This window comes from Zingiber officinale, chromosome 3A (genome assembly GCF_018446385.1).
Source record: "Zingiber officinale cultivar Zhangliang chromosome 3A, Zo_v1.1, whole genome shotgun sequence".
Classification (NCBI taxonomy): Eukaryota; Viridiplantae; Streptophyta; class Magnoliopsida; order Zingiberales; family Zingiberaceae; genus Zingiber; species Zingiber officinale.
In genome coordinates, this window is record NC_055990.1 from 111,180,898 (window position 1) to 111,195,281 (window position 14,384).

The 14,384-nt window shown below is 36.2% G+C and overlaps 2 protein-coding genes across 2 annotated transcripts in view; one reads left to right on the forward strand and one right to left on the reverse strand.

Moving 5' to 3' along the window:
- LOC122050578 (zinc finger MYM-type protein 1-like) overlaps positions 1 to 13,640 on the reverse strand; it is a 32,840-nt gene extending 19,200 nt beyond the window's left edge. Inside the window, exon 1 of the mRNA XM_042611475.1 lies at positions 13,485 to 13,640. Coding sequence (XP_042467409.1) covers positions 13,485 to 13,640 — 156 coding nt within the window. The remainder of the gene's footprint in view (positions 1 to 13,484) is intronic.
- Positions 13,641 to 13,660: 20 nt separating this feature from the next.
- Positions 13,661 to 14,236, forward strand: LOC122050579 (protein LATERAL ORGAN BOUNDARIES-like). The gene is made up of 2 exons (XM_042611476.1): positions 13,661 to 13,850; positions 13,965 to 14,236. The coding sequence occupies exons 1-2, from the start codon at positions 13,661 to 13,663 to the stop codon at positions 14,234 to 14,236; spliced, it is 462 nt and encodes a 153-aa protein (XP_042467410.1).
- Positions 14,237 to 14,384: the final 148 nt, after the last annotated feature.

Genomic DNA, 14,384 nt, shown 5'->3' on the forward strand with positions numbered 1-14,384 from the left:
TTGTTGCAAATTAGGACAGTTACGTTTGTCATGTGATACTCCTCGTTGTCCGCATCCACGACAAAGCCTAGAATTTGATGTAGATTTCTCCTTTGATGATTTTAATCTCTTCCCACATCCCTTAGTTCTTACTACAGAAGGATCAATAATACCAAGGCTCTCATCAATGGATTTTTTTTCTTTGACTTCTATCACTGCATGTTGTACTAATGGACATCACTTGAATTTTATTGTAGATACAATCGAATTGTTCATCCAAGAAGGTTGTCCTTTCATTACTCAAAGATGCATCATCAACTAACACGGAAGCTTTATAGGATAACCTCGAATGTCTCGACATCAAATACCTTTCTGAATCTGGATCATCAATGACATTTTGCTCCCATAAAGCATATATTTCTCCAAATTTTGCATCTCATGTCCATCGTTTGAGTATATACGTATCAGGCAAATGAAACACTTGGTTGATACGAAAAAAAAGCTAACATATGTCTGCATGGAATGCCCTCAAACTCAAATTTTGTGCAGCTACACGATATGTAATCCCTTTGTTTGTCATGCGTGAGCACGCTTGATTTTGAAGAAGAACTTTGAAATTTCATCACGTGGTAAACCACTGAGGCAACTCCTGTAAATGACTGTTGCACATAATAACTATGATTCTCGATCATTTCACTTTGAAACTCCAGTCATTTCTTTTTTGTGTACAGCTTAACCATTTGAGTTTCCATTGGCCAGGTTGTATTAACCCTGGGTTGCTCATTCATATCAATATGGTCCGCAACTAACTCATTGTGTCTTTGATGTCTCAATGCTCTATTAAAACGTGTGATAAAATCCATTAATGAGTTCTTATTTGAGACATATTTCTTGAAAAATGCATGTGAGCCTTCAGATCTTTAGCTACTTGACATTCCTGCAGAAAATACATGACTAAAATATGTTGGCACCCATCTGTGTCTCAATTCATACATCAAGGACAACTAATCATTTTTCTCTAAGTAAGCATCCTTGATAGTCTCTTCCCATGACTTTTCAAAATCATTAGGTGTTGTAGAATTTACAATGACGTTCTTTATGCTGTGATAGTGGTTTCGAAAAGTCAAATGGTCTAATTTATCTGGAAATTTATTCAATATGTGCCACAAACAATATCGATGCACCGTTTGAGGGAAAACTTGTGCAATTGCTTTTGTCATGATAATGTTTGGTGCACCTTTAGGCATAGCTTCTGAGAACTTTGTAAGCAACCAAACAAAAGACTCAGTTTTCTCATCACTAAGAAACCCACAACCAAAAAGAATTGTCTGATGATGATGATTAACCCCTACAAATGGTGCCAAAATCAAGTCATATTTGTTGGTGTTATATGTCGTATCAAATACAACTACATCACCAAATACACTGTATGCCAAAATCAAGCCATATTTATACTCTAAACTTTCTGTCCCATTCGAGGTGGATTTAAATTTGGTCAAACAAGTTACGAGATAGGTTTAAATTCGTTGATCGGATTTAGAAGCGAGTTCAGAGCGGATTACGAGTTTCAATAAACTCACCTTGAACCAACCCCTCTGAACCACTCAAATAAACTTCGAGTAGAAAGTTTTAACCTTTCAGGCGTGTAAAATTTTTAAATCAGGTTTTTCAACTTTTCAAAAAAAAAATTTGGTTTAAGTAACATTTACTTTTCAAAAGGTAAATTTTCAACTTCACTTTTTCAAAACAAAGCAAAAATTAAGTGAGATTAAATTTTGCCAAAATAAATTTTTAAGGCTAATTTGATAAAAGCTAAATTTGTAAAGTTTAATAGTCAACTTTTTAAATCAGGTTTGAAAATTAGGTGGAATTAACCTTCCAAGTTTTTCAAACACTTTGTTAAGTTTAACTTTTTGTAAACATAAATTAGTTTTAAAAATATTTTTCAAACACACAAAATTTTAGTTAATTTCTCCCCCTGAACTTGATACTTAAATTTAACCAGCTGTCTAACCAATTAGGTACTAATTGACTATCAGAAGATAGTAGCTTTCACTTGGTTAGTCAGATTAAGTTGACTTAACTGATAAACTTAATCTGATTAATATCTGAGTTGTATTTAACGTCCAGACTTATGCTGATGCACTGAAATAAGCATCTTAAGTCCAGACAATTGGCCTATGCATCTCACCCCTTTCTATGTTTGTCAAACACAAGCAAGGTAAAACCTAAGGTGTTGGTGAGATGCTCAAAAACTAGGCCTATGGGTACATGCTTTCTAAGGATTCAAAACTAGTCTAAGGCCAAAACTGTTTTTGAAAATCTAAAAATGGAAAGCTTTGAAAACAAACAAGTTTAACTTATAAATTGATAAAACCATTTTTGAAAGTATTTTTGAAATTTAAAATTTCTAGTCTATTGAGCACATCCCTAATTTTCGACATAAGTTGCTAAACTCACTTTCAGGGAGTGGTTTTGTGAAAATGTCTGCTAAATTTGATTTGGACTCAATATATTTAAGCTCAATATCACCTTTAGTAACATGATCTCTGATAAAGTGGTGCCTAATTTCAATATGTTTGGTTCTTGAATGATGCACAGGGTTCTTGGTTAAGTTAATTGAACTTATATTGTCAATTAATACTTTTACATTTGTGATATTTAAGTTGAAATCTTTTAGAGTATGCATCATCCATAATAATTGTGCAACACATTCGCCTATAGCTATGTATTCTGACTCAGTTGTAGATAGAGCAACACAATGTTGCTTTCTACTAAACCAGCTAACAAGTGATGAACCTAGTAATTGGCATCCACCACTTGTGCTTTTGCGGTCTAATTTACATCCAGCATAATCTGAGTCAGAGTACCCTATTAGTTCAAAATTATTTGTCCTAGGATACCAGATTCCTGCATTTGTTGTTCCTTTAAGATATCTAAAAATTCTTTTAACTTGTGTCAAATGGGATTCCTTAGCACAAGTTTGATATCTAACACACATACTAACTGCAAATAAAATATCAGGTCGACTTGCAGTTAAGTACAGTAGGCTACCTATTGCACTCCTATAATGTTTTAAGTCAATTGGTTTTCCATTTGAGTCACTGTCTAAGATTGTGTTTACTGCCATAGGTGTTTTTATTTCTTTTGTATTTTCCATTCCGAATTTTTTAAGTAAGTCTTTAGTGTATTTATGTTGATAGATATAATTTCCTTCATTTGTTTGTTTGATTTGTAATCCTAAGAAATAAGTTAATTTTCCTACTAAGCTCATTTCAAATTCTTTTTCCATTAGATTAATAAATTCTTCTAAAAATTCTGAATTTGTTGAACCAAATATTATATCATCTACGTATATTTGTGCAATAAATATGTCTGCATTTAAAGATTTAACAAACAAGGTTGGGTCAATTTGACCTTGGTTGAATTCTTTAGATGTTAAGTACGATGTTAGTCTTTCATACCATGCCATGAGTGCTTGTTTAAGGCCATATAAAGCTTTCTTTAACTTAAAAACATGATCAGGGTGTTCTAGACTTTCAAACCCAGGAGGTTGACCTACATAAACTTCTTCTTTAATTAGTCCATTAAGAAAGGCAGACTTAACATCCATTTGGTATAGTTTAAATCCCTTGTGGGCTGCATAACTTAGTAACATTCTAATGGATTCTAATCTGGCTACTGGGGCATAGGTTTCATCATAGTCAAGTCCTTCAACCTAACTAAACCCTTTGGCAACTAGCCTAGCTTTATTTCTAGTAATTTCTCCAGTTTCACTTAATTTGTTTCTGAATACCCATTTTGTTTCTATTATTTTCTTGTTCTTAGGTGGTGGTACTAGGTCCCAAACTTCATTACGTTCAAATTGGGCTAGTTCCTCTTGCATAGCTATAATCCAGTCTGGGTCTAGTAAGGATTCATCCACAGTTTTTGGTTCAATTTTTTGAAATTAAAGAAATTTGACTTAGGTTTCTAAAAGATGATATGGTTTGAACTCTCAAGTCTGGGTCACCAATTATTTGATCAGTTGGGTGATTTGGGTTAACCCTTATTGTTCTAGTGGGTTGACTTTCTTGATGTTGTTCCTCTTCTTCATGACTTAGAGTCTGGTTGGTTTCTGGAACAAATTCAGGTGGTTGTGTAAGTTCTAAGTCTTGTTTAGTTTCTTCAAATTTTACATTAGTTGTTTCTTCAATTTTTAAGGTAACCTTATTGTAAATTCTATAGCCTCTACTATTTAGGGAATATCCTACAAAAATTCCATTTTCAATTTTAGAGGAGAATTTTCCTAAGTGTTCTCTTGTATTTAAAATAAAGACTGGGCACCCAAATACTTTAAAATATTTTATATTTGGTTGTTTATTATAAAACATTTCGAAGAATGTTTTGTTATGGGTTTTATTTATTGTTGTTCTGTTCTGTACATAGCAGGCTGTACTAACGGCTTCTGCCCAAAAGTATTTAGGTAAGTTATACTCATTTAACATTGTTCTAGAAGCTTCAAGTAAGGTTCTATTTTTTCTTTCTACAATCCCATTTTGTTGGGGGGTTTTAGGGCATGAGAACTCATGGTGGTAACCGTTTTCAAGACAGAAACTGTTAAAGTTGTGATTTTTAAATTCTCCTCCGTTGTCACTCCTAATTCTTTTAATTTTAATATCTTTTTCGTTTTCAATTTGTTTGCAAAAATTTGTAAAAATTTCAAAAGTTTCATCTTTATGTTTTAAGAATTTTACCCAAGTAAACCTAGAATAATCATCTATAATTACTAAACAATATAAGTTTCCATTTATAGATTTGACTCCATGGGAGTCAAAAAGGTCTAAATGTAGAAGTTCTAATATTGAGTTAGTTTGTGGCTGATTTGTTTGTTTGTGAGTGGATTTAGTTTGTTTGCCTTGTTGACAAGCATTACATATGGTTGAATCTAAGTTAGGTAATTTTGGTAAGCCTCTCACAAGTCCATTTAGCTTACTTATATTTCTGAAGTTGGTGTGAGACATTCTCCTATGCCATAACCAAGTTTCTTCTTTTTGCGTTAAATAACATTTAATGGAAGAAATGGTTAAGTTGATGGCATAGATGTTGTCTTTTCTAAAACCTTTTAGGCTTATGGTAGGATTATCTAGATGTTTGATTAAACACTCTGTGGATAGAAATTTAACCTTATACCTAGTATCACATAATTGGCTTATACTCAGAAGATTATATTTAAAATTTTCAACAAGTAAAACATTTGTAATTATAAAGTCTAATTTTAATTCAATATTACCTATACCAATTACCTTGAGTTTGCCGTTGTTTCCAAAGGCAACTGTTCCTAAGCTTTTGTAAGTGAGTTGAGTGAACTTGGTGTGATCTCCAGTCATATGTTTGGAGCAACCACTGTCCAAAATCCACTTGGTTTCCTACAGTAAGTGGGATTTAAAGTTAGCCTTTTTGAGCAGACCTTATTTAAGTTAAGTTTTAAAGATTTGAAATTAATTTTTAAGTTTTAAAATTAAAATTTTGAAATTAATTTTTAAGTTTAAAATTAAAATTTTGAAATTAATTTTTAAGTTTAAAATTAAAATTTTGAAATTAATTTTTAAGTTTAAAATTTTAGCCTTATTCATCTCACCCGATCTATATTATCAATCAGGGAATCCTATGATTTTGTGAGATGAAATTGGTTTGGTTACAGAGTTTGGTTTAACTAGCATTAGATTCAGGTTTAGTTTTGGTCTCTACAAACAGGCATTCTTCGGATAAACTTCTAAGCTTGGTGAGTCACATGGACGTCATTAGAAGTAACCAACCTTTCGAGGTTTTCCGAATAGTCCTATCCACGGAGCTTAGTACTCAACCTTGGTCTAACTGATTAGGATCCATTTAAGGGTAGCTTCGGTCAGTTCCACTTGGCCAAATGCACCAGATCGAAGCCATATCTTTCTAGACATGCGATGCCCAAGCTTCCCTAACGTACTATCATCCAAAAATTTCACCAGTACCATGATTCAAGTTAAACTTGGTCTCTAATCCTAATTACCCTGCCGGGTTAGTTTGTTTTGGGTTACCCTGTCGGGTAAGTTAGTTTTGGAGGTGCCAGCTATTCTGGAGCCTCCCCCTGAATTATTGGCCATTAATTTAAATTTTGGTTTTAGGTTTGTGTCGATTCTTTTTATAGTTATGGTTAACTTGGTGATAATTTTGTTGATTTTTAAAGTGTTTAGATTTTGAATTTGATTTGGGTTTGTATTTTGAATTTTGGTTTGGTTTATTTGATTTTATATAATGTATTTTTTCTTTAGGTATATAATATTGATTGAGTCCTACTTGCGTGGTTAAGCACACTTTCGGAACCCAAGCTTGATTAGTTGATTTGTATTGAGTTATTAATGACTTAAAAGTTTTATTTGAGTTTGACTTGTATCCGAGTCCGGTTTTATTATAACATGCTTTTTGATTGTTCAGGATTAAGTCAAGATTTTTTGATCTTGTTGTGAATTTTTCTAACATTCCTTTTAAACTGTTGATCTCATTTTTAGTGATAAATTCTCCTCCTCAAGTGTTAGATCTTGAGTTGGATCTGAATTTTTGATTTGTTCCTTGAGGTTTTGATTTTCCTCAAGAAGTGATTTGTTTTCATTTTCTATTTTGGTTAATTTACTATTTAAACAGGAAATAATTCTAAAAAAAATGTTGTTTAGATTAAAATATACCTCATTCGGGCCTTTGGAAACGAGTACGGACTCGTGGCTTGTTTTGGGTTCGACCTGTCTTCATCTTCCGACTCGTCTTTCGCTTGCTTGCTCATGGCCATCGGTCGAGGTGGCTCGATGTTTCTTCTTCCTCGATTACGTCGAGGAGTCGTCCCACGTTGCTTTCAAAGCCTTCTTTCTGGTTGGCTTTGGTTTGTCGAACTTCAGTTTTGGGCATTCGCTTTTTATTGCATCTGTAGCAAGTCACGTTCTTTTGTTCGAGGAGAACTGATCTTTTGAAGATCCTTTTTGCTGAAGCTTTTCTGGTGAACATTTTTCTTACCAAGTTCACGTGTGTTCTTTGAGTCTTGGTCGGAGTCTTCTTCAAATTCGAGCTTGCTTTTCTTTTCTTTGGAGGAACCTGCAAATAAAGCTATACCTTTCTCGGCTCCAGCATTAGTTTGTTCGTGTAATTCTAATTCACGTAAAAGCTCATCTAATTTTAATTTAGAAAGATTCTTAGAAATTTTGTAGGCATCCACTATTGATGCCCACAAACTATTACGTGGAAAGGCGTTTAATGCGCACCTTATTAAGTCTCTATTATCCATTCGGTGGCCTATCGCATGAAGCCCGTTGAGGTTATCCTTGATCCTCGCGTGGAGTTGATTCCTGCATTTTTATATTAAAAATTTTATTCAAGAGCAAGTCTCATTTGGTTACCTTGGCGTCGCTCGTTCCCTCGTGCAGCTCGATCAATTTGTCCCATAGCTCTTTAGCGTTTTTGTGTGGACCGACTCTGTTTAGTTCTTCTCTTGTTAATCCGCACTGTAGAGTGTTGATTGCTTTATTTTCTGTTGATGCTTTCTTCTTCAAATCAGCTGTCCAGTCTTCAGGATGCAGTATATTCCCTGAAGTGTCTGTTGGAATTTTGTAGGGCCTCGTAACGCTCATCCACTGGTCGAAGTCTGTTTTGAGGTAGACCTCCATGCGCTTCTTCCAGTACGGAAAATCGTCCCCGTTGAAAAGTGGAGGTCGTACTGTGCTGAAGCCTTCTTGTTGGGACATCCTGTACACAGATAAATAACCAAAAAAATCCCAAGACTTGGTCTTGGATTAGTAGTGCGGGAAGAGAGAATAAAAAAAATATAGATTGGTGTTGCACCAATTTAGTTTTAATTGCAACAAAAAAAATATTAAAAAAAATGATAAACCAGTTTTGAGTTTAAGTGTAAAACTGAAGATCGAGAAAAAAAAGGAAACAAAAAAAATTTCACCCCCAGTCTGATTGGTGGTTGCACCAAATCAGAGAGGTACCGCTCTGATACCACTTGTAGGACCGTTAGATTCGATAGAGGGGGGGTGAATATCGATTAGAAATTTTAGAGTATAAACGCAGCGGAAAAGTAAAATAGACACAAATATTTTTTACTTCGTTCGGAGCCTGTGACGATTCCTACTCGAAGACCCGTGGTCCTTGACCACTTTCGTTGGGCAATCACTAGCAATTCGAATATAATTACAAGATGAATACAGGAAATGCTAATGAAACAAAGTAATACCGACAAGGAAATTAACTAGAAATCGAAGGAGCACTTTGTCGGAGCTTTGTTGGCGTCGCAGCAGAGCAGCAAGACCAGCAGTAGAAGAGTTCTCAGATTGATTATTGATTCTGAAGCTCCTGCCTGGGGCTTCTTTTATATGCTGCTCCGGGCACCTGGATTCCTTCCGGGCGCCTGGAATGTGACGTAGCTGCTCAAACCGAGATGCTCCACGTGGCGACGACTTGGCTGGATAGAATTTACCTTCCGGGCGCTTGGATCCCTTCCGAGCGCCCGGACCTCCGGGCGCCCGGACCACCTTGTTCCAGAAATCTCCTTTTTCCTGCAAAACAAAGTTAGTCCGAGGCAATATATATCCTACAAAACAGATTGTTAGCACATTTTATCATAGTAGGAATTAGCACAAGTAGTATGACTTAGATTCCGTCTTTCCGAGACCGGAATCTAGTCACGATCTCGACTTAGACATCCGAAATGGTTCTAAGCCGGATCGACGCCTAATGTTCCCTTCCCGGGAATGCGTCCTCGCAGTCACTCCCCTCCAGTGACTTACCTCACTTACCTGCCAGACGTCCGGTCAGCCCTTCGACCTAGCTGGACTTCTTGCCAAGCGTCCGGTCAGCCCGTCGACCCGCTTGGACTTCTCGCCAAGCGTCCGGTCAGCCGTCGACTCGCTTGGACTTATCCTGCACACTCGATCAGAGTGTTAGATAACGACGAACCTAACTTAACCTGATTTGTCATTCATCAAAATCTGGGTTAGACCGTTAGTGCTAACCGTACCAACAGAATCGACACAAACCCTTGTTGCAAATTAGGACAGTTACGTTTGTCATGTGATACTCCTCGTTGTCCGCATCCACGACAAAGCCTAGAATTTGATGTAGATTTCTCCTTTGATGATTTTAATCTCTTCCCACATCCCTTAGTTCTTACTACAGAAGGATCAATAATACCAAGGCTCTCATCAATGGATTTTTTTTCTTTGACTTCTATCACTGCATGTTGCACTAATGGACATCTCTTGAATTTTATTGTAGATACAATCGAATTGTTCATCCAAGAAGGTTGTCCTTTCATTACTCAAAGATGCATCATCAACTAACACGGAAGCTTTATAGGACAACCTCGAATGCCTCGACAACAAATACCTTTCTGAATCTGGATCATCAATGACATTTTACTCCCCTAAAGCATATATTGCTCCAACTTTTGCATTTTGTGTCCATCGTTTGAGTATATACGTATCAGGCAAATGAAACACTTGGTTGATACGAAAAAAAACTAACATATGTCTGCATGGAATGCCCTCAAACTCAAATTTTGAACAGCTACACGATATGTAATCCCTCTGTTTGTCATGCGTGAGCACTCTTGATTTTAGGGAAGAAGAACTTTGAAATTTCATCATGTGGTAAACCGCTGAGTCAACTCCTGTAAATGTTTGTTGCACATAATAACTATGACTCTCGGTCATTTCACTTTGGAACTCTAGCCATTTCTTTTTTGTGTACAACTTAACCATTTGAGTTTCCATTGGCCAGGTTGTATTAACCCTGGGTTGCTCATTCATATCAATATGGTCCGCAACTAACTCATTGTGTCTTTGATGTCTCAATGCTCTATTAAAACGTGTGATAAAATCAATTAATGAGTTCTTATTTGAGACATATTTCTTGAAAAATACATGTGAGCCTTCAGATCTTTGGCTACTTGACATTCCTGCAGAAAATACATGACTAAAATATGTTGGCACCCATCTGTGTCTCAATTCATACATCAAGGACAACTAATCATTTTTCTCTAAGTAAGCATCCTTGATAGTCTCTTCCCATGACTTTTCAAAATCATCAGGTGTTGTAGAATTTACAATGACGTTCTTTATGCTGTGATAGTGGTTTCGAAAAGTCAAAGGGTCTAATTTATCTGGAAATTTATTCAATATGTGCCACAAACAATATCGATACACCGTTTGAGGGAAAACTTGTGCAATTGCTTTTGTCATGATAATGTTTGGTGCACCTTTAGGCATAGCTTCTGAGAACTTTGTAAGCAACCAAACAAAAGACTCAGTTTTCTCATCACTAAGAAACCCACAACCAAAAAGAATTGTTTGATGATGATGATTAACCCCTACAAATGGTGCCAAAATCAAGCCATATTTGTTGGTGTTATATGTCGTATCAAATACAACTACATCACCAAATACACTGTATGCCCTCCTTGATATATGATTAGCCCAAAAATACCTACTAAATCTGTTATCTGAATCTGTCTCATAATCAAAGAAAAAAGCTGATTTTTTCTCTTGCTCAGATGTAAAAAACTCTATTAGTGATTCGACATCAATACTCTTTTGTTCATCTCTTAGATTTTTCTCCAAATTTCTAATATCTCTTTCTGTGCAACCGACTCCCTCAGGCCCTCCATACTCTATCTTCAATATTCGCATTTGTTGACAAGTTGGTACATTGGCCTCTGAAAACTGTTTTGTCAATGTTTTCTTTGCTGCTGAAACATTACGATGTGAGCGTAGCAAATGCACCTTTGATGGAGTCAAGAGTGGATGATTATGGGTTTCTATGAAGTTACTGACAACCCAATTAGGTCTGGTCTGTTTCTTTGCAAATGCAATGTTCGACTTACAACCCGTTCTAACTGCGCCACGTGCTCTTTCCCTTGATACATGATCAACTTTTGCATGTTTATTCCACCGCATTAGATCTATATGACCCTCTTTAAAGCAAACAATTTGTTTCCACGTCACTTCATTTGTTATCTTATTTTTCTTGCTTGTGTTTATCCTTGAACTAAATCCAGCTTCTTGTGCATATTGGTTATAGAACGAATATGCCTCCTCTAGTGATGAGAATTCCATTCCAATTTTTGACTTTCTATCATCTGCAACTTGGGGAATGAATCTTGATCATCAACTCTGTTTTCTTCCATTTATGAGAGTTCTCGTATTATATTTGACAATAGATAAGAAGATAAATAAATAAAGCCAACTGGAGATATGTAAAGAAACGAATATCTGTACTTCACTAGCCAACTGGAGATATATTATTCATGCCTCAAATGTAAAAGCACTAAAATATTACAATTGAAATGTTAACTCAGGTACAGTTAATAAGATAGAGATAATAAAATGAACTTACAATAAAGGTGCCCGATACAGACAATTGTCACCTTTATTCTCATGTTTTCAAAATTAGATACCATAGGTAATTAAATTTTTGAAGTGAACGAAAAAATGAGAATGCTGGAAATTAGGAAAAGTGAAAAAAGAAATGAGGTTTAATCAGAAGTTAATCAAGTCTCTAGATAATGTATTAAGTAGTTTCAGAAATTAGGAACAGTGAAAGAAGAAATGAGAATGCAGGAAAGAAACCAAAAGATCGTAATGGACAAAAGATTGAGCGATCGGGCAGCGTTACCAGTCTTGCTTAGGGTGCATGAGAATGCTGGAAATTAGGAAAAGTGAAAGAAGAAATGAGGTTTAATTAGAAGTTAATCAAGTCTCTAGATAATGTATTAAGTAGTTTCAGAAATTAGGAACAGTGAAAGAAGAAATGAGAATGCAGGAAAGAAACCAAAAGATCGTAATGGACAAAAGATCGAGCGATCGGACAGCGTTACCAGTCTTGCTTAGGGTGCGTCACGACTAAGGAGGAAGCGGCGAGAGAAGAGTTCTTCATGCGGAAAAACCCTAGCTTCCTCTTCGACAGGTGCGTCACGACGAAGGAGCGCTCGGCGAGAGTCCGCTCGGCAGGTGCGTCGTGACGAAGGGTGCGTCGCGACGAAGGAGGAAGCGCAACAAAGGAGGAAGCGACGACGAAGGAGGAAGCGGCGAGCGGGTGCGTCGCGACAAAGGAGGAAGCGGCGAGCGAAATTAGGGTTGGGAAAAAACTATCGTATGTGGGAAAAAAATTGATTTGATGCAAAAAAAAATTTGACGCGGACCTGCCACGAGGGCAGGTCCGCAAGAGCAGGTCCACAGCGTATCGCCTCTGTATATATATATATATATATACACGGGGTTGGTTCAAGGTGAGTTTATTGAAACTCGTAATCCGCTCTGAACTCGCTTCTAAATCCGATCAACGAATTTAAACCTATCTCGTAACTTGTTTGACCAAATTTAAATCCACCTCGAATGAGACAGATTTAACACAGGACCGAATTTAAATTCTATCCATTACCCTCCCTAAATTCGACCACCTTACTCAACCTAATCAACTCATTTTTAGTTTTAATATAAGATTCTATATTTCTATTAATATATATTACTACATTAATTGAGGTTATTCTTTCTCCCTTTAATTGATGTTCTCTATCTTTCAAGGACACTGTGACTTTGTCATCCTAGTTCAAACCGTAAATACATGCTCTTGCAATATAAAATATATAAGGCTGTATCTAATAAATTTAATGTAATTAACCATTATTTAATATAATATATATATTATTGCGCAGCGTATCAGGCCTTTTTTGAAATTTTTTTAATATAATTTTTTTAACTTTCTATCCAGATAATTTAGACTTCCCAATTCCCAATTAAATTATACTATTCAAACTAAAAAATTTTAAGATGTTATATCTAGAGTTCAAATTTTTTAATTAGGTTATAATATTTAAATAAAAAATAAAAAATAAAAAATAAAAAATGAAACAAATTTAGGCATTTACGGTATTAATATATTTACGAGATATAATAGTGTATTTTGGAATTTATATTTAAAAATTTTCTCTAGAATTTAAATTTTTTAATTAGATTATAGTATTCAATCAAAAGAAAATAAAAAATAAAAAAAATTAAACGTTTATGGGATATAATAATATATTTATTAGATATAATAATATATTTAGGATTTATATTCGAATAAATATTATTTTTAAAAATAAAAAAAATTGGCATTTATGGGTATAATAATATGTTTACAGGATATAGTAATATATTTAAAATTTATATTTAAAAATTTTATATCTAGATTCAGATTTTTCAATTGAATTAGATGTCCAGCAAGAAAAAATTAAAATAAAAAAATTTAGACATTTTACTGTATAATAATATGTTTACAGAATAAAATAATATATTTAAGATTTATATTTAAAGAAATATTATTTTTTAAAACTAAAAAAAATTAAAAAAAATAATAGGAACGCGGTGAAATCCTGCGCGCGCACAGTCACGCACTGTGCGACGCGCAAGATATCAGAATTCCGCATATAACTCGATATATATATATATATATATATATACCGTCAGAATTTCGCTCCCTAGGTTTGTCGCTGCCACCGCCGTCCAACCTGTCGTCGTCGTCCGACCGGTCTCCGCTGCCGCTGTCCCAGCCTCGCCGTCCGACCGGTCCCGCTGCCGCTTTCCCAGCCTCCGTCCGTCTCCGTGAACTCCACCCATCGAACCCTCAGCCGTTAGAAATGGGGCAGCAGAAGACTCAGACGGCAGGGTGTGCGGCGTGCAATCACATGCACCACAGATGTCTGCCGAATTGCATATTCGCACCGTATTTCCCGGCGACCAACCCGTCGTTCAGCTACATCAGTCAAGTCTACTCGTTGCAGCAAAGGCGAAACCCTCGTCCCCAAGGCCTCACCCACCGGACTCACGGTCATTATGAGGGAGATAAATCGTAACATCCGAGCTAACATGGGACGGACCGGGTTTGATACAGGGATAAGGGATCAGTCATTCAGTCAAGTCTACTCGTGCAACAATATCAAGAAGATTTTAGAGAACGCACCAGTCGAAAAGCGGAGGCCCGCATACGTAACCCTAGTTTGGATGCGTCGGCTACTGCAGCATTGGGCTCAGATCGAACGCGAATTCAGGAGATCAACGAGGCCCAATTTTCCGCCGCCAACTATCAGCCACCGCTGGAACAGCAATATTGGCATCAGATGACGACGATGACAGCGCAGTCGTATCATGAGCAGCCAGACGATTTTCCGACGCAGCCTGATTTTCAGACGCAGTCATATCATGAGCACCTCTGACGCAGTCATATCATGAGCAGCCAGACGATTTTCCGATTCCACAGATGACTCAGACTATGTCGGAGATGCGTCCGCTGCAGCAGCATGACCAGTTGGCCGAGATCGAGGACTTCCTCAACGAGACCCGTTCGGATGATCCGATGACGAC

What these genes read in the sequence shown, in the direction of transcription:
- LOC122050579 (XM_042611476.1), top strand. Translation starts at nt 13,661, where the DNA reads ATGGGGCAGCAGAAGACTCAGACGGCAGGGTGTGCGGCGTGCAATCAC. An exon ending in CCTCACCCACCGGACTCACG is followed by an intron (nt 13,851 to 13,964) that starts GTCATTATGAGG and finishes AACAATATCAAG; the next exon opens with AAGATTTTAGAGAACGCACC.